Source organism: Cucumis sativus, chromosome 4 (genome assembly GCF_000004075.3).
Source record: "Cucumis sativus cultivar 9930 chromosome 4, Cucumber_9930_V3, whole genome shotgun sequence".
NCBI classification, from domain to species: Eukaryota; Viridiplantae; Streptophyta; class Magnoliopsida; order Cucurbitales; family Cucurbitaceae; genus Cucumis; species Cucumis sativus.
The window spans coordinates 25,606,967-25,626,567 of record NC_026658.2 but is presented as its reverse complement, the minus strand read 5'-3'; the positions used below and the strand labels follow the sequence as shown (position 1 = coordinate 25,626,567).

At 30.8% G+C, this 19,601-nt stretch overlaps 3 protein-coding genes across 3 annotated transcripts; all 3 read right to left on the bottom strand.

Moving 5' to 3' along the window:
• Window positions 1-525: 525 nt before the first annotated feature.
• On the bottom strand, window positions 526-4,111 carry LOC101210858 (ubiquitin C-terminal hydrolase 22). Its single transcript, XM_011655916.2, has 3 exons — window positions 3,000-4,111; window positions 2,267-2,385; window positions 526-1,813 (listed from the first exon to the last, which is right to left on the bottom strand). Exons 1-3 carry the CDS (start codon window positions 3,758-3,760, stop codon window positions 1,035-1,037), a joined length of 1,659 nt encoding a protein of 552 aa, XP_011654218.1. The 5' UTR covers window positions 3,761-4,111; the 3' UTR covers window positions 526-1,034.
• A 2,075-nt stretch (window positions 4,112-6,186) lies between these two features.
• Window positions 6,187-8,966, bottom strand: LOC101210619 (ER membrane protein complex subunit 4). Its single transcript, XM_004145443.3, has 5 exons — window positions 8,579-8,966; window positions 8,155-8,308; window positions 7,709-7,806; window positions 7,519-7,584; window positions 6,187-6,571 (listed from the first exon to the last, which is right to left on the bottom strand). The coding sequence occupies exons 1-5, from the start codon at window positions 8,762-8,764 to the stop codon at window positions 6,533-6,535; spliced, it is 543 nt and encodes a 180-aa protein (XP_004145491.1). The 5' UTR covers window positions 8,765-8,966; the 3' UTR covers window positions 6,187-6,532.
• A 753-nt stretch (window positions 8,967-9,719) lies between these two features.
• Window positions 9,720-14,966, bottom strand: LOC101212577 (uncharacterized transporter C405.03c). Its single transcript, XM_004145532.3, has 8 exons — window positions 14,658-14,966; window positions 12,474-12,854; window positions 11,348-11,562; window positions 11,178-11,248; window positions 10,985-11,086; window positions 10,466-10,583; window positions 10,116-10,251; window positions 9,720-9,931 (listed from the first exon to the last, which is right to left on the bottom strand). Exons 1-8 carry the CDS (start codon window positions 14,736-14,738, stop codon window positions 9,881-9,883), a joined length of 1,155 nt encoding a protein of 384 aa, XP_004145580.1. The 5' UTR covers window positions 14,739-14,966; the 3' UTR covers window positions 9,720-9,880.
• Window positions 14,967-19,601: the final 4,635 nt, after the last annotated feature.

Below are 19,601 nucleotides of genomic sequence, written 5' to 3'. Positions count from 1 at the left end.
CTTCAATCACCTTCATTTTAATGAAAAAAATTATTTTCAAATATAAAAGAATAAACCAAAATATATTGTAAGACATCTAACAGACACCTAGTAGGATTTGTCATATTCTCGGATATTTATAAACTTTGTATGTTTTATTATTTTTTAAAAAAAAAGGAAAAACAAAATATTCATTTTATTATCATTTCTCAATATTCATTTTATTATCATTTCTCAATAAACTTAAATTAAATTTTAAATTTAACCTTCTAAAGTTATTTTTAATCAAAATTATATATTTAATCTTCTAAAATTAATTTTTGTTTAAAACACATAGAATAAAAAGCAAAACCTAAGCTACATGACAAAATGACATTAGTGTTTTAATAACCCAAAAAATGTAAAACAAGATGAGTCTTCCCCTAACCGAGAACGACCCGTGAACCAAGCAAAATAGTAATAAATAAGTAAGTAATAGTATTTCCACCACACCCCAAAAAGCACTTTCTTCTACTAAGTTCGATTGCATTGAACTCGCTCCAATGATTCAAAAGAAGAAAATAGAGAACCTTGAACTATGCAGAAATTGGAACTTCTCTTGATGTTGTGCATAGCAGAACTTTTAAATTTATTACAGTTTTCAAAGTGATTAAATTTCTTACACCTTTGGCTTTCTTATTAAATAAAACAAGAAAGAAAGAAAGGAAAAGCCTCTGTATGCCTCATCCATGCTTTTACAAACCACAGATGCATCATTGAAATGGCAAGGTAGGCAAATTCATCGTTTTCGATATCACATCATCCTGTTGTTTTAACCTTAGCGACTCGCTTAAGGTCACATTCGTCCCATTTATTTCCCAAGTGTACTTGGCAATGAAATTTTGGAATTCCAGTAGAGGCACAACAGAAGAAACAATCAGGGTTGCAAATTTCTGATCTTGAACAAAGTCAGTCCATGAAGTACCACACCACCGATCGTTCGACCTTCCATCTGGATCCTTAATCGTGCTTGGATGTGTGATGCACAATGTGGGAACCTTAGGCGAAACTCGGCATTAACAGCAACCAGCAATTTGTTGAAATGCATCGTTACGTGGGGAAATAGGAAGGCAGCTCAAATCCTCATTTGATTTGTGGCTTGCTGTTTTCTGTAGATAAAACATCATATAACACTGAGAATTTCGCACCATTTCTTCATCGACTTCCGTGATCCAGGCATCGTCACATTTATACCATCGATTTCTCAAACGCAAGTAAGTTACATAGTGGCCAGACTCAAGCGTCCCCGAATGTGAAACCACAGCGAAAATCTCGAACTTTGATGAAGCATCTAATTCATCCCCCTCAGAAGCAAAAATCCTATTCCCAAATCGGTTTCTGATAATAGATGATGAAAGATAAGGAATCATGTCGAGGGAGAAAGGAAATTGCAAATACCGATCGATTTTTCTCGATGTTCGCCTGATAAAGGAGTGTTCAAATCGTTTGATATGCAAACACAAGACCAACGGCAACCTTCTGATAGACATTTGTTTCACTGAATTTCTCTTTTCTTGACAATTTTGACAGAAAAGTTTCTGGTCGGATCCCAACTTTTCCGGTCTTGTGAAAAGATCCAAACAACCAGATAGTGTAGACTTACTGCTGAAATCGGCCGGCTTCGTCAATTTGCCAGCTATATTTCTAGAAGAGAAATCTTGGGTGTCTAAGTCAAGCGAAATGTCCACACATGGATCATAAGTTGTTGAAGTGAATCCACAGGTCATACAAGTCACATCTGATCTCAACTGTCCAGAGAAGGCCCTGTGAGCAATACATTTGCAATCGCCATTCTCTGTCAAAAAAGAAAAATAGAGTTTCAGTTTTAAGCAAATACAGAATCATCAAAGAAATCCCAAAAGTTTATTCCAACCCATTTTCCCCTCATCCATGTTATTAGAGTAAATGCATTTCTAATCTGTTCTAACTACTAATATCCTTTTTTTTCTCACATAAGTTCGACTAAACATCATGATCGTTCTATTCATTAAAATTAAGTAACAATATTAACTTAAAATGGTGTTGGCATGATCATACAGCACATGCATTTACTTATGTCAAAATCATGAAAGTGTTCTTCACAAAGAATCTTTTAACAATAAAAAACTTTGGTGCATACAAAACATTCATAAACAGCCAAATAAGATGTCACAGTCGTAGAATAAGGCTCAAACAAAGGACGGGAGAAAGAAGTGGCCTCCTTAAACACTAAACAGGGAATTTTTTTATAAAAAAAGTAAAAAATCACCTTTATCTTGGCTCCTAGATTTCCGTTCTCGCTCATGGATTCGATCTAAAACTGAGATGAAGAACTCGTGGGCATCCTGCTGCTCATAACATGCTAAATTTGCAGAGTGCTGCCACCAACTTAGAGATATGAAAACAAGATTTGAATAGTTTAGAAAATACCCCAAGATCTGAAAGCAGATATATGAATCCAAAGAATTACAGAAGCTGAAACCCACAAACAACACATTTCTTCATCAATAAGGTTGTGAAAGAGAACAGACTAAACCCACAAGTTTTAGGGCACAGATAAGCTTTTATGCAAATTCTTAACAATCCTCTTAGTTCTTAACACAAGATCCAAAAAGAGATTACCAAGAAAGGCAATGACATTGCAGTAGTTCAATGTACAAATCTCTTGCATTGATACATGTTAATTTACTCGGTAAACTTGAAAGCTTTAAGCTAATAGATTAGGATATATGCATAGTTCGGAACCATTTACTTGCCAAAGCTCAACCGATTAAGATACATACCATGCATTAAGAGGTTAGAGGTTCAAATCACGGACCCACATGTTATTGAACAACAAACAATTCAGAACCATCTAGTTTTTCTTCTTATACAGGCCATGAATGGCCAAGACAGACAAATAGGAACAGATCAGTGAACTCTGTCAAGAGCTTCTTACTAGAAAAGGCCAAAAACCCAACAGAGAAAATTAAGAAATTGGGACAAATCATACAATGGCAGACCTGTATAGAAATTGAGCTGGACTATAAGGCATATGATCACCAGAAAACACAGCAGAAAAAATACAATCAATGTCACAAGGCAAACATAGCTGCCCAATGGGTCTTTTGCTGCAAGTTTCACGGTTGTGCTGATCATTCAAGAAGTAATTGCTCAATGGAGGAGTATGAAGAAACACTTGAAGAACAGAGTTCATAAAACAAGTATTGCCCAAGTTATTCAATCCTCTCAATCCCAAAGGATAACACGATTTCGACCGCTGATCTTTAACGGAAATCAACGGTTTCAAATTCTTCAAATCCAATAAATCTACAGATCCCAATCTCCTTCTCTTACTCGATCGCTCCCCAATACTCTCCGATTGCGATTTCGATTTCTCTGGTACAACGATGTGCTTCGACATCACCGTCCGATCAAAATCCGGGTCGTAAACCTGATCGGAGCAAGCATAACAATAAAGCTCAGCTCTCTCAACATCAACAGCCAAATCGTGGCCATTTTCAGATTGATAATGAAGAAGGGTGTGATTTGAACAAGAGATTGAAGCACAAATCAAGCATATGTAAAGTCTTCCTTTATACCCATCGCAAGAACCGCATCTGGGTAACTTCGAATCGGGGTTTTGAATACTGGTTCTGCCATTTGGGGAAGTTTTAAGATGATTTTGAATGGATTTATAGCCGTTTAACCCATATCTGAGCTTGTAATCAGCGAGATGATTGCATGGTGTTGGATTAGAATAAGATGGGTTCCTCTGGGACATGTTCTAAAAGAGAAACACAGAACCACAGATTCGTTTGATACAAAAAACACTAAATCAAACGGATGATTTATATTGTGTGAAAGAAGAAATCGACAGTCAGAACCAACAAGTAATAGTTAAAAAAAAATGTATTTATTTCAAAGGAGTGAATGAATAAAAATGGTTTGGAAATTTTGGATTTGGGTTGAGAAAATCTCTCACGTTTTATGAAGGGAAAAATGGTAGAGAGCTGAAGGGTGTGTTCGAAAGGAATGAAAATTGAAGGACTTAGCGGAGAAGGAAGGAAAGGCGGTGCTTCTGACTGCTACAAAACTCATAATACAACAACCCTTCCATCATTTCCCTTTAAGGCCCATTCAATAATTTGGCCATTTCTCTTTTTTCTATCTATCAAGAGGAAATTCATAATAACGTAACAAAATGTAAATTCGAACATACTTTAGTGGATAGATCTATCGTTATTCTTTTCCTGAATATGAAAGTTAATTCAAAATCTAAATGTATTGTATTAAGAAAACGTTTAAATTCTCGCCCTACATTGATTATGAAAGATTTTAGCACTTCTCAGTTTATACCTTTGTTCTTGTTAATGCATTATTTCTATACAAGAAAAAGGTACCCTCATATTAAAGACCATAAATTTGTGACTTTCCACAAAAGTGGGCAAATGGTGTTGTATTTGTCTCTCATGAGTCATGTCCAATATTGTGATGGTGGTTCTAACTAAAGAGAACCGTTAGTTATCTAACGTATCAATATGATGTTTAATAAATGTGAAAACCTCGTCTAATATCTCCAACATGCTATGTTTCATTTTTTTCCAACTTACCTCAATGGGCATAAATTTTTTAGAACATAGATGAATGTATTCTCTATCGTGAGTCTTATTACAGTCATAATAAAATTTCTTCTATCTATTAAATGTATTCTATCTTGACCCACGACAATACAACATTTGTAACACTATCTATCCTCATGGATAAGAAATGTAATCCAATATGATAAAGTGTCTTCCCAAATGTTGAGAGTAAACTGCATTATTGATGCATTTGCAAGACCATCAACACAACACCATGATTTTGAAGTTCACTAGTTATGCTTCAAACTTTGAATACTCATCTATACTACATGAAGTACTTTTAGCAAGATCGATTGAACATCAAATCATTCATTCCATTTAAAAGACGAGTCACTTTCTTATAATCGAACTTAATAATGATGAATATAACTCAACTAGTTAATGAAACATATACCATTTACCAAATACCTTTGAATTTTCATCTCAAATATTGTGTTCAATTCAAGAGAATATTTGTTTACTTTTCTAAAAATATATTTTATTTTGTAAACTTTATACGAATGTGAATTATATATTAAGGTACAAAATTACTTAAAACGTGAATAATTATTGGTCGAGAGAACTTTTACAATTTTTTTATATAACTATTTACCTCGAAGTGTGATTTAAATAACTTTTACTCTTTGTATCACTATTTTACACACCTTGACATCACGTTCATCCTCATTCCAGATTTCAATTGAAAATTTAATTTAAACAAGAGAAAATAAATAAATATATACGTACACACAAATATATCCTTTTCAAAAGAAGAGAATAATCAAATGTTCAAACTTAATAATTGAAGCATAAATTTCATATTCAACTTTTCAGATTAATTACTAAGAAAAGTATATTTTGAATTTGTAGTTTTCTTCCCGAGCAATATATTTTTAGAACTAATAATTGATATATAACATTTCAAAAACTAGTACTCATATTGTAAATACTTTGAAATCAATTTATATAGTTGCAACTTACTATTTTTATTTGAAGACCATATATATATAACTTAAATTATAAATTTAAACTATTAAGTACTTCCAAACCCTGCTTTTTAGTCTCTATTTAGCATCCCCTGGAGAAACAAAACTTAATTAACTCAGAAACTTGCCAAACTTGGCAGAGAAGAATAGACGAATATCCAACCTACGAGAGGAAAATAACTAATCAAGAAAATCACAACACCACGTTAAAGAGATACCCGAACCATCCCTACCAGCTAGTGTATATAAGAGGTTCAATTCCAATCACAACAAACGAAGCAAAAATTAACAGAAATGAAAGAAAAATTCTAGATATCGTCAATAAAACACCTAACATACAAAAACAGGTCCATCACTCGATTGACATCAACAAGCAGCTCACTATCAGAAGGTAACTTCAAGTGCTCCAACTGGAAAGCGTAAGACCTTCTAACACCACATGAATCATAATTCAACCCGCATAAAGTTTGTACTTTGATCTCCAAGTTGGAGAACATAGAAAGGAAAAGAAAACGATCATAATCATTCTTCCCATATTGACATGCATTTGACTACCATCACTTTCCAGGGATTTATTTGTTAAAAAATAATGCAAAAGAGAATTAAAAAAAATGTTAAACCATATTCCATGTAAAGCATTTTGTTCTTGGGCATACAGAGCAAGGAATTAGCAAACTATGGGATGGTTTTACCAGTCAGTAATATTTTTTACTAGCAGGATCTAATCTTTTAAAGAAAACTGAGTATCATAAACAATAGCTGTGCCCTCAGCACATCTCTAACACTGTTCTTGATCAAGCACAATCCATGCAGGCATAATATAAAGACTTATAATCACGTTCATGCACAACACGAGCAATCCATCCATGAAGTTCGATCCTCAACAAGTGGCTCTATGATTCTCTGTTGGTTTCACTGTCGTTAGCAGATGAAATGATGTTGTGCATCTTAGCGAAGAGAAATCCCACCACCAGAAAATTCGACCTCCTGAGAAAAAAGATGATAAATATTTAACAATGGTACAGAGAATGGAAGGACTATTATCATAAAGAATAAGTTCCAAGGTGCTAGCACTAACCAAAAGTTTAAAAAATTAATAGGCACAACAAGTTACTATTCTTCTTGTTAACCAAGCACATCTCAAGTGGCATTTCAATTCAATGCGAAGATCGACTAGTGAATTTTTTGTCGGGATTATGAGATGGGAGCATTTAATTGCATGTTAAAATTTGATAAACAATCAGAATAACTATAAATGATAATAGAGAAGATCTCTGATCCGATTGAAACAAAGTTTAAATAAAACTAACCCTGTAGATCCTATCAAATGTTAAGTGACTTCAATCCGAATTTAAAAGCTACAGTTAATCATAATCAAAGGATAGAGAAGTATGAAGAAGTATATTTTTCTCATTACTTCTCTCATCCCTTATTTTGAGTTCAAAATTCAAGGAGTGAGGTTTGAACCTCTGACCTTTTGGTCGAGGTGATACTCTATTAACCCATTGCTTTCACTCATACCTTATTCTTCCCCCTTCTATTTTCTCCTATCCAAGCAACTTAACTAATTAACAGCCTGCAATCAAGCTAACTACAAACAACTAACCTTCCAGCAGTCAACCATTAAAAATCAAAACTCAGTCCACATTAGAAACGATTCAACTCTACTTGAAAGAGTAAACCAAACAGATGGCCTAGAAATCCAATCAACCGGACCAATTTAAAAATATTTTTTCTTGATTATTAACAAAAGAACTTGCATCCTAACTGAAGTGAAAGCATGAGGAACTTGCATCCTAACACTGTATTTGATTAACATGACAGCATTTAGAAGTAGAACCACAAGTTATTGAAACATGGAGCCCATGAGTTGCCATAACAGCAGATGCCCATGAAAGGGAGTAATCATATTAACATATGAGTAAGAAACTGACCTGAGCAGGTGGTAGTGACGAAACCCAGTCTGATATATGTGTTGGCAGAAGCCCCAAAGTGTTAAGCTGCAAAAGCCACATTTGAAATGTAGGAAAATTAAGCAGTGGTAAGAAAATACAAAAGAGGCGTTCAGAACTTGTTTAGAGATTAAGAGATTAAAAAAAAGATTTATAATATTAGAAAACTCACCTTCCAAACACCTAATGCTAAACCTCCGAGGTTGAGAGCAATAAAGAGCAACTTAGGTCCAAGAAGATCTACTTTACTGTCCTTGTAAGGCTCAAAAACTGCAGGAAAAAGAAATATCAATACAAACAGCCAACAATATGATAAACCTACTAAAATCAAATCACTAACATCCCTGATCCCAGAAACAATATAATTTTTCCTTACATAGTTCAAAATTTTATATCTTATATAGCCATTCTACAAACAGAGCAATCGATATTTAGTTCTACTTATTAGAAATCCACTAGAAAAGGAAGCTATTGAAAAAACACTACCTAGTTACAACCTTACTTGGTCAAATGTGCTTATAGACAGAACGATAGAGATAAGACAACACCATGCTAAACAAAACACACACACATAACGAAAAAGATGAAGTTAGCAAAGAGAATGGATATCAATCCTACCCTTTCCAACGCCTTGCAGGGCGCTTATGGGTTGCCAAAGAGCTGAAAATGTGATGCCAATGCTAAATAAATGAACAGTGCTTCCAGCCATCCACATCATGAATCCCATCATGAACAAATTCTTCAACGGCGCCTGGGCCACTTCCCAAGCTTTCTGCTCATATATTGCAAAGTTAGATCACTGCATTTGGCAACAAAATTCTTGTCTACCATATTTACTTTTTTTAAAAATCCCACATAAAATGAAGAACAAAGCTTCTACTACTAAGTAATCTTATCAACTCCTCCCCTAAAAAGATAATTGATTATTGCTAAGCTCTAAATTTCGCTAGAACTAAAACCCATCGAGATGCGTGAAAAATTAAGGACGAAGAATCTCAAAAGAAACCCTAATCGACCAAAATAATACAATTTCGACTAGCACCTGAGCCTTCCAATTGGATTCGGCATCCTTCTTCTGGCGACTGAGAGTGGAATCGTCTTGATCTTGAGAAGCACGAGTGAAACCGGGTGGATCAGGAATATCGCGAGTTGAATTCGACGAAGAATTGTCGGAGAAATCGACGGCCCATCGCCGGCTGTCCACCATCAAACCCTTGCCCTTTTCCATTCAGATTACGGGGTTCCTGATTTTCCGATGGTGGAGTTTGGAGTTGATTCACTTAGACGCTTAGATTCAGATCCTTTTGAAGGTTTATGGTCCGAAAATTTCAACCAGATTAATATCTCTTTTAATTTCCAATACCAAAACTAAGAAGGAAATGATTTTATAATAATAATAATTATAATAATAAGTCCGAATATTTACTAGTTTTTACCCTTACTTTTGTATGAAAAAAAGGATTTAATACAAAAACTTTAGTCTTCAACATAAATAAATAAATAAAAAGGTTTAAAAACTTAGCTTAAACTTTAAATTATATACTTTTCAATTTGTAACAATTTTTTTTTAAAAAAAGTAAATTGGTCACAATTTAGTTGCCATTGTAAAAAAAATATAATTAAATTATAATGAATCTTTTTACATATAAATTGATAGATAAGCCAAGAGTTAAATTCTAGTTAGGTAGTTAAAGTTAACCATTAAATTTGATGAGATGCTATGCAATATATATTAAATAGTCAATAATTTAAAATTATAGAACTTAATTGTCGTATGTTAAAGCTTAAAAGGAATAAATCTATATATAATTTGACTAAATTATTACTTTGTTAAAGTTTTAGTAATTTTTAACTAAAGTTCTAATATATATACAATTAACCTATTAGTGAAAAGAATTATCAATTTAGAAAACGTCACCACTAAACCAAATTCATTTTAGCAATCTAAAAATTAAATTTAATTGCTTTAATTTATCATTTATTTATTATCTACTGCAAATTTTTCTTTTTTCAAAAATATAAAATTTTGTTTACACTTGAAGTGTAAATATTTTGCAATATTTGACAATTTTCCTAAAACTAATCCAAATCTTTTAACCTGTTAAAATAAATATATATTCCAATTAAATCTAATAATTAAAATTATTTTCCCATCAACCAAATCTATAATCAAACACGAGACATTAAACTCTCAAATATACATATCCAACACATAATTATATTCTAACTCTCAAATATTTAACATTTCTATACCTATATTCATAAGATGTTCAATATTTACATTTGTAAAGTTACATTTAACACATCCACCTTCTTCTTCCGAGGATTTTGAGTTGGTTCTCCCCTAAGTAGAGACCTTGTCTGAAAAGTTCACTATTAAAAATCCAGCAAACACCTGAATGGAAAGAAGAAAACAGAGCCAAGAGCCTAAGAACACTTCTCCCTTAAGTATTTGAATACTCGAATACGAAACATCTGTATAAACTAAATAGATCGATATCGTGTTCGAAATACGTGATATCCATTGTACCATTTTGTTCTTGAGTTCTAAAATTTTAACTGAGTTGATGAGCGATTACCTGAATGCAACCGAGGATGTAGAGAGCAGAGTAGCGACGACCGTGTAATATAACGTCAGCCAGCATAGCTAGGGGAATTGTCAATGACATGCCAAGTGTGGCAACTAATGGAGAAGTCCAAATCACAGAGAGGGCCCTGCCAAAGTATGAACAAATCCTCTCTTTGAATTTTCAATCAAACAGAACAAAGTCTCAATAAGTTTTCGAAGAGGTAACTCTTATCAATGAAATGACTTGTTATTTTCAGATTATTTTTCTAGATATTTGCATGGGAAAAAACTGTAAAGGAAATTGTTATCCAACCGGGTGTGTGGTCAACTTGAACATATATAGTATTTTTGTCGACATACCAAAAGTAATCCGACAGAACGCTCCCGACGAAGCCATTCAAAAGCACGATTTCGGTTAAGGATGTCGAGGGAGGAAACTTGAGAGGAGGTTCAATGCCCATAGCAGTTAAAGGCCAAACTGCAAGGAGTGATTTTACTGATAAGAACAGTTTACTTTGTAAAGGCAGCATGGATACAAATAGATACAAGACTCTATGGATTGCTATATATACTCAAACATCTATTTTACTTTCATCGAGGAAAAAAGAAAATGAAACAAATGTATGTAACAAGTGCTTGATTTGTTCTACCGATTGTTGGTCCTATTTCGACCTCGTACAACTAGTATATAACACATCTACTGTACTGACTACTGAGTTCAACAACATGTGTTGAACACAAACTCAGCTAAATACGTTTTCATAACTTGTCAATGAAGTGCTTAAATTTTCATGGTCAAGTACTTCTGTCTGACCCTAAAAAATCTGTTCAATGAAGAAGAACAAATCATCATTAACTAGATATTACTGATCCACTTACCAAGCCACCAGAGACCCAATACGGTAAAGAGACCAACATATCCAAAAAACTTTTGTACATCAATCTTGTCTCCTTCTGATCCAGCTGATTTTTTTAGCAGCACTATATACATATACCAATCATAGAATTTTAATAATTATCATGTAAAGCATTTGAATCACCAACAAAACAGTCCCTAGTTAGAACGCCATACCAGTAAATAATCCATAGATTGCGGCCGAAAGAAGACCGAAAATGTCTCCTGTGATGCTTAGACCTCTTGACCTTACCAAAAAGATATGACTCACCAATATGTGATAACGTTCATCTTACATATGAAATGAAGAAAATTGAAACTATATAGTAATTAATAGTAAAGCTTACTCAGAAATGATTAGGAACTCATTGGTTGCCCAAGTTTTTCCCAAGGTTGTCATGATGACCCCAGCCATACTAATGAAAACAGCAACCACTTTGGAAATGGTTATGGATTCTTGTCCAACAAGAGCTCCAAACAGAAGGGCGAAAAGGCCTGATGTCGAATTCAAGATCGTTGCCGTCGCAACACTCGTATTTGCTAGGGCCGAGTTTGAGAAGTACTGCAAAAGTCTCAACAAACGACATTATTGCAGCAACACGAGTTCCTAAAATTAACAATCAATGATAAATGAAAACCTCAGTAGACATTCACATACAACCACATTTATTCGGTCTAAGATTTAGGCCCATTTATTAACCGTTTTTTGTTTTTGAAAATTATAAGTCTATTTCTTATCAATTTCTTAAAATAGTTTTAGTCTATTTTAACAAATTTTTAAAAATTATTTTCGGCTATCAAAATTTGGCTTTAACTTTTGAAAACATTGGTCCTAGAAAATAGATAACAAACTTAGAGGTAGAGTTAGTGTTTATAGACTAAATTTTGAAAAACCAAAAACAAAAATACCAAATGAAGTCTTAGAAAAAATGTAGTGTTTCAAAAACTTATTTTTGGTTTTAAAATTTTGGCCAAAAATAGTTCAAACATTCTTTCAAGAAATGTGTGAATCATATATAGTATGGAAAACAAGCATATACACATTACACATTTCTTTTAGGGACATTTTCAAATAAACTAAAATATTTACAAAATATAGTAAAATTTTGAATTTTATCAATAATGGATAAACTTCAAAGTCGCTAATAGAAACATATCAACATTTATCAATTTCTATCTTTGATAGAATCTGAAATTTTGCTATATTTTGTAAATATTTTGTCATTATTGAAAATTCCTCTTTCTTTTATTTGTTTAGGAGAATAATATTAAATTACATTAAAAAAAAAGTAAGAAACATGTACTAAATGCTAACAAGAATTTAACTCAACTAATATATAGATGGGCTAAAAACCAAAATATCCCGAGTTCAAATCCATCACCTCAAGGTGCACCAAAGAAAGAAACGTGTACCACAAAAAGAAATATATGCAAGAGTCAAAATAAACTAAAATAGTTTAAGAGAAAATGTACCTCCGTAGTGAACCACAAGGGAGTAAGATAAAGGCTGCATTTAATAATTTCCCATGTACTAACTTTATGATGTGATGATTCAAAATTAGGAATCAAAGGTTGTCCCTCTTCCCTTTCAGTAGTACTCAAATCTTTATCATTAATTATAAGGCAATGTCCCATGCTTTCATCCAAATTGTAATGTATTTCATTAAATCTCAATGGGCCATCAATTCCAATTGAAGTGCTTATAATAGAATCATAATTATTATCAAGTAAACTATGAGGGTTTAATAAACTGCACACCAAATCTTTGAGAACTGCCACTGGTAAATATATCACCATGAGAGATACCCCTAAATATGAGAGAGCAAATGGATGTTTATATTCACTGAAGATTCTCTGCAGTACCAAACATAAGTGTCGGTTAATATATACATAAACGTTTAAAGGGTCGGTTTGGAATGACCTTTTTACATGATTGAAAAAATTTACGGTGTTCAAAAGTGATTCGAAAAAATCTAAAACATGGTAAATAAGTGCTTGTACGGGAAGCATTTTAAACATTTTCTTCTACAAGTTGACCTCAAGGGGTTCTTGGGTCCACGACTAATTTACTGTTAATAGTGAATTTTATTTTGTAAAAGAATTACTAAAATCAGATAAATAAGTGCTTGTAGAGGAAGCATTATTTTGCACATTTTTCTTCCAAAAGTGCTTATGTGATTAGTCTCCTACTTTAAATAGAAAGGATAAGAGTATGCATATAGAAGATTAAATATATCATAACCATTCACTTTAACTTAAGTTTATATAGTAATAGCAATTTAGCATAATTTCCAATTAATTTCAACCTTGACATGTGGTATGTTGAGTTTAATTAGTAGTAATTTATTTAGATCTATATTCAAAATCAGTTTTGATGCATTTGAAAATATAAAACCAATAACTACAATGGTATTAAATAATGATTTTAGAATTTTCTCTAAATGTGGTATTTCTTGCCCATCCAAATTACAAGTATTGGCATCAACACATAATACGCATAAAATTTTTAAAATACTCTTGAGGGGAATTGGTGATCCCACACAAGAAAAGAGCATAAAATAAAAAGGAAAAAGAACAAAACCAATAAAAAAAATAAACAACGAAAAATTTCTACATGGTTTCATACTACCTCTATATATTGTTTTACACGTTAACATGCTTTCAGAAATATAGTATAGTTCACTTATATTAATGTATAGGGTTCAAGACAAATTCTTAGAGTAAAAAATAGATTATTATAGTATACTCCATTACTAGAAAAATTCCCAAAATACGAAACAATGATGGCATAGTATATCTTTGTTCACGTAGATTTCTCAAATATGTCATAGATATGCAAAATGCAACACCTGCACAGATCTCTCATACCTACAACGATTAGTACATACTTCATCTCTACAACATTTTGTTGATTAGTTAGAAAATCTAGTAATACAATAGAACTTACGATGTTGCACATGGACAGTACCTCTTTGTACAATAATCAAACTTGAACATATTACTATATATATATATAAAAAAGGAAGAACATGAAGTTAGGTGCAACCTCTACTCACATATTATATTATTTTAGACAATATTCACATTCAACCCATCACACACTAACAATGCATTAAAATAGGAGAATTTGCAAAAATATCAAAAAAAAATTATGATAATAGAATTTATGTCACTTTATCAAATTTAAAAGCAAATTACCGTTATATTTGCTAAATTTGTAATATGTAAAATACGTGTTAATGAGTTGTTCTTTTCTAAATTTTGTTGATATCTAATGCAATTTTCTATTAAAATATCTATTAATTACACGTAAATAAAAAATATAACAAAGAAAATTGTCAATTTGTTAGGATATAAGTAGATAAATGCATAGTATAATTATATTTTTTTAAAATTTATTTCATGGACTTCAAATAATTCTAAAAGAGCTTAGCTCAATTGCATCTATGTTTAACCACACAGTGAGTACTTGTACTAAAAAAGCTTCATTCTTATTTAGAAAAGAAAAACGAATGCGATCGGTCAATGCATGTTGAAGAGAGAGCATCAAGAAAAACAAGTAATTTAATTTCCATTTATTTCCAAAACAAAAACTTAGGGATTAATTAAAAGAAGAAAAAAAAGGTACAAAGAAACGAAAGGAATGTTAACTAAAACCTGAGTAATCTCGGCGGAAGCGACCCATATAAGAACCGCCGTACAAATCAATCCCAAACCAATCTTATATTTGCAGCCCATTTGCCGATCGACGTACGGCGCTCAAAAATTATTCTAACCGGAACCGGAACCGGAACCGACCTGGATTTCGGGTAAAGAAGGTGGTTGTGGTTCGACATCGGGAAATAATAATAATAATCATAATAATGCCTCAGAATCGGAGCCGTGTTTTGTTTGGAGGCGAAAGTTTGTTGAGTATTCAGTGGGTCAAGTGACACACCGTCTCCAAGCTTTCGACAAATATCACAATGCGTGTGCGCGCCATAGTATGCAATGCAATAATTAACTTATGCCTTTTATTTTTTTAAATAAACGAAAATAAACAAATAACAACATAGGCTGTAAGTTTGCAAAAACATAGCAAAAGAAAAATGATAACAGTGTTTATATCATTTGTATTTTTTAAACGGTAAAAGTAACCAATTACATTACTCATTAAATTAAATTATCACATTATTTTTATCAAATTTGCAATATACAAAAAATATGTGTTATGAACTACTTTTTTCTAAATTTTTGTTATCTAATACAATTTTTCTTTTAAGAGTTTGCAAAAATAGTAAAATTGTTTATAATAATAGAACCTATGTCATCTATATTTTCTAAATTGTAAAAAATACAAATTTAAAAGTATATTATCGTTAATTACGAGTCATATTCGTCAAATTTGCAATATGCAAAAAAATAGATATTATGAGCTACTTTTTCTAAAATAATTTGTCACTTAATGCAAAAAAATAGAATATTTATTCATTTTTTTATTTTTGAATAATACTTATTGTCTGAGCAGTAAGCTCTTCGACGTAGATGATATTGTCAAACTAAGTTAACAAATTCCTCTGTGTTATTTGTTTACTTGATAGCTATTACGCTATAGTTAATAACTTTGTATATAGCTAAAGGATACTATCGATCATCACGTTTGTTTCAGTAATATTTATTACTTTTAGAAAGTATGATTTTTTTTTGTACGAGTAACAAAAGATCGTTTTTTTATTTTCAATTTATCATTTCAATATCTTATTTTGCATTTTGTATTTTTCTGAGAGATTATTGAACATATAAGTCAACTTAGCAATATCTTAATTATGAATAATGAAATATATGCTAAGATAAAATAAAATAATCGTATCAAACCTACATGAAATCAAAATGTTAATTGAAAAGAGTTCATAACATAATTGAAAAAGGATCACTTAAAACCAAAAAAGTGAGGCAGAAAGTCGTGGAATTTTTTGAACAAAAGTGCCAAAAATCACTACGCATATGCTGAATTCCACGATATAAGAAAAAAAAGTTCAAAAAGCCATATTATTACATAGAGAGAATGTCTTTTTGGTAGCAATCATGTCAAAGAATAAGAACAAATCCTCCAAAAACACCCCATGAAAAGAAAAAATGAGAGTTTCGTAATCACAATCATTATGCCATTTCCCCTTTGCTTCTAGTGGTGGCAAAATGTTGACAACTCCTTGTGCCTCCAAAACAAAAATGTTTGATACTACATTAAATCTATATTCATTCACAAGTTTAGGTTTTTGGATCGATTGGTGATTTAATAAGATGTTTATAACACGTGATCCAAATCATCAATAGATTTAGTATAGATCTAAGCTCCTTTTAACTTTATCGTCTTTATAATATATATATATATATATAATATTTCTTAAAAACTATTTTATTTTTAATATACGACGTTAGTTTGGTAGTTACTCAACTTTTTAATATCTTTTCATTATAATATTATGTTATTGTAGATTAAATTTAAAATCTAAACCGACGAAGTCATTATCTCTTTTGAAGAAAAATAATAATAGTTATGAGAGGTACTATATATGTACTTTTTTTTACTAACCCATAAAGTTTTCTATCAATAAATTTTCTGAATTCACCATTGGTCCAGATGTTCGTTTTCAAGCTTATGTGTTGTTGTTTCCTACTAAGTTAATATTCATTTGTTTTAGGGTATTTCTCATCTTTTAAGCCCATAAGTACGAGGAGAAGGGTAAATATGATGTAATATATAGTTGAAAGGAAAAAAAGAAGAAAAAGTACCATTGCCTTCATATGTCAAGCTTTATTTGGGGAACATCCCATGATATTAGAGAATATGTCCTCTTGAAAAAGGGGTGGAAATTTTTGTAAAGAAGAGAACTTCAAGGTCTTTGGTTTTGCTCTTTGTAATTGGGTCTAATTTTAAGCAACTTGTTTTTGAAAAATATAGATTTTTAGATTATTTGAGAAGATGTGCATTTATTATTAATTTCACTTTTTAATTTTTTGAACTTTTGGTTTCTTTCCTCTCAATTTCCCTAAAATAAATTTAACGTAGCCTCATATTTATAATATTAAAAATTAAAAATTATAATTATAATAAAAATTTGTCATAGATAACAAAAAAAAAAAGAAAAAAACTTAAACAGATTATAGAAAACTCGGTGGATTTATTATGTTTTGTAAATATATTTTTTAGAACAAGTACATTTGAAAACAACCATACCGAGTCAATCAATTTCAAATCTATATAAAATTAAATCAGGTTTTTTAAAAATAAAAATTATCGATAAAAAAAAGTTAAAATATGTTTTTGATCATTGCAATTTAAATTTTTTTCGATTTAAATTTTATATTTTCGAGCTTTTAATAATAATTTTTAACTTCAAAAAATAAATTCAATAACTCGAATTTAATTTTTATTAAAATTGATTAAATAATTATAATAATTTTCATTTAAAGAAACTCATGCTAATACATTTTTAAAATTTAGGGTGAAAATGTTAATAAAAAGATAATGAAAAAATATACCATAACTTTAGCTATAGAAATCAAATTTAAGACTTATACAAAGTTAAATGTATTAAAATTGAACATTTAAAAATACATGACTCAAAATTGAATAAATTTTAAATTACAGTAACTAAAATATTATTTTAATTGAAAAAAAGAAATTGAAATTGTTTTTTTTCCTTTTAACAATTTAAACACCTTACTTAAATAATCTTCAAAACGTTGTCTAGAGCGATAGTTATGCAAAAAAATATTGTTTTAAATATTTGTTGTTTTTCTATCGATCTACGTGTCCAACTTTGTTTTTACAACTACTTCTCGTCTCTGACTTGGTTACCTTTTCTGGAATTTTGCACTATAGAATTGGTCTTTGCACTTCAGAAAGCGATACCAAGAATATTAAAGCAGTGAACAGATAAAATCTTGACTAATATAGTCTAAGCAGTGAGAAATTAATGTCTGAACTTTAAAGAGAAAAAACAAATTTATGTGATATTTGTACACACTAATTTTTTACATATATTAAGATATAAAATAATTATTATCACAATAAATAATTCTAAACGATTTTTTTTTTAAAATATAACGAAAAAACTATTTATAAAATATAGATAATTAACTTTTTTTACTATATTTATTATATCGTCCATTAAAATTTAGAGAAGATTTTTAAAAATAGCAAATATGAATTTTCAAATACAACAAATTCTATGAATGCTACTGATTCGTAGAATCTAAAATTTTGTTATAGTTTTTAAATATTTATTTTAAAAATGTCCCAGAAATTTATCTTTTATTAAATTGTTAAAAAAAATTTGAAAACAAATAAATATACACAAATCCATAATTAATTCATTATTTAACAATTAGCTAAATTTTCTGTTATAAGATACTTTTTGTTTCGTTTTTTTTCTTTTAACTAGAAGATATATGAATTAAAGATCTTTAATTTGGTCGAACTAAAATAAATTTTAATTTATAACTATTACTAATTATCACATGAACTTTATCAAAATCAATAGAAATTTTAAACTATAAAAGAAAAGTTGAAAAAGTTTTATTACTTTCTTAAAAGTGATACAAGCCATAGAAAATACTAAACAACAGACGATATCTTAAAAACAAAAGAAAGATAAAAGGATAACACATAGGCTAAGCTCTAGACTTGAATTAATTTACATATCAATTAATGCATAGTCCAATAAACAAAACACAAATTATTACTCTTAAATGTCAATGGTTACTTACTAATTAAAAACTTGCATAGATTATCCTTAGTTGAAAACCCTATTTGTTAGCAGAAGAAAAATGGTATAAAATTGTTGTTTATTATAATTAAAAAAAATTATAAGAGTAGATTGTCAAACTTTTCAAGTAGTTAGAAAAAGGGTAGAGAACTGCAGTCATTTTCCTTGGTCACTGACCACTAGGAATTCGACACGTTTACATAAATTGCATACTTGAGACTGCATTTGTCAAGGCTGGAGGATAAAGCTATGAGCACTTACACGGTCCTTAAGGTACACACGTGCCGGGGTTGTGCAAAGCAGCCGCCATCAAACTGGACTTCTTCACCGTCCGATGAGTTCATCCAACGGCTCACGATCACCAAAACACACATATTTCGTTAAAGAGAAGGACAACGTCAACCCACTACAACACCACGTCGATGTTCCTTCTTACAGCTAAAAATAGGACCCACTAATTGTGTCATCGTGGACTCTTGTTTTCAATGTCTATTGTCACATTTATTTCTTTCTTTGACGAATTTTTCTGCCCCCTAACACTTTATATCATCATTACATTTTTTTACCATCATTAACTTCTTATAATTGTAGATTGGATGATACGATGATATGAAATATAGTTTGAATTTATCTTTTATTTTATTTTAATTTACAAGATAAGTTTAGTTTAGTTAAAAAATATGTAAAAATACTAAGATAGTATAATAAATTGTTCTTATTTTTCTTCCGTTGGTTCACTATATAATGGTCTAAAATACATATTATAGAACAATGTGTTACGAGGAATTATATATATGATGTATGTAGTAAGAGTTTTTAGTCTCAACTTCTCTTTATAATTTGAGATTTG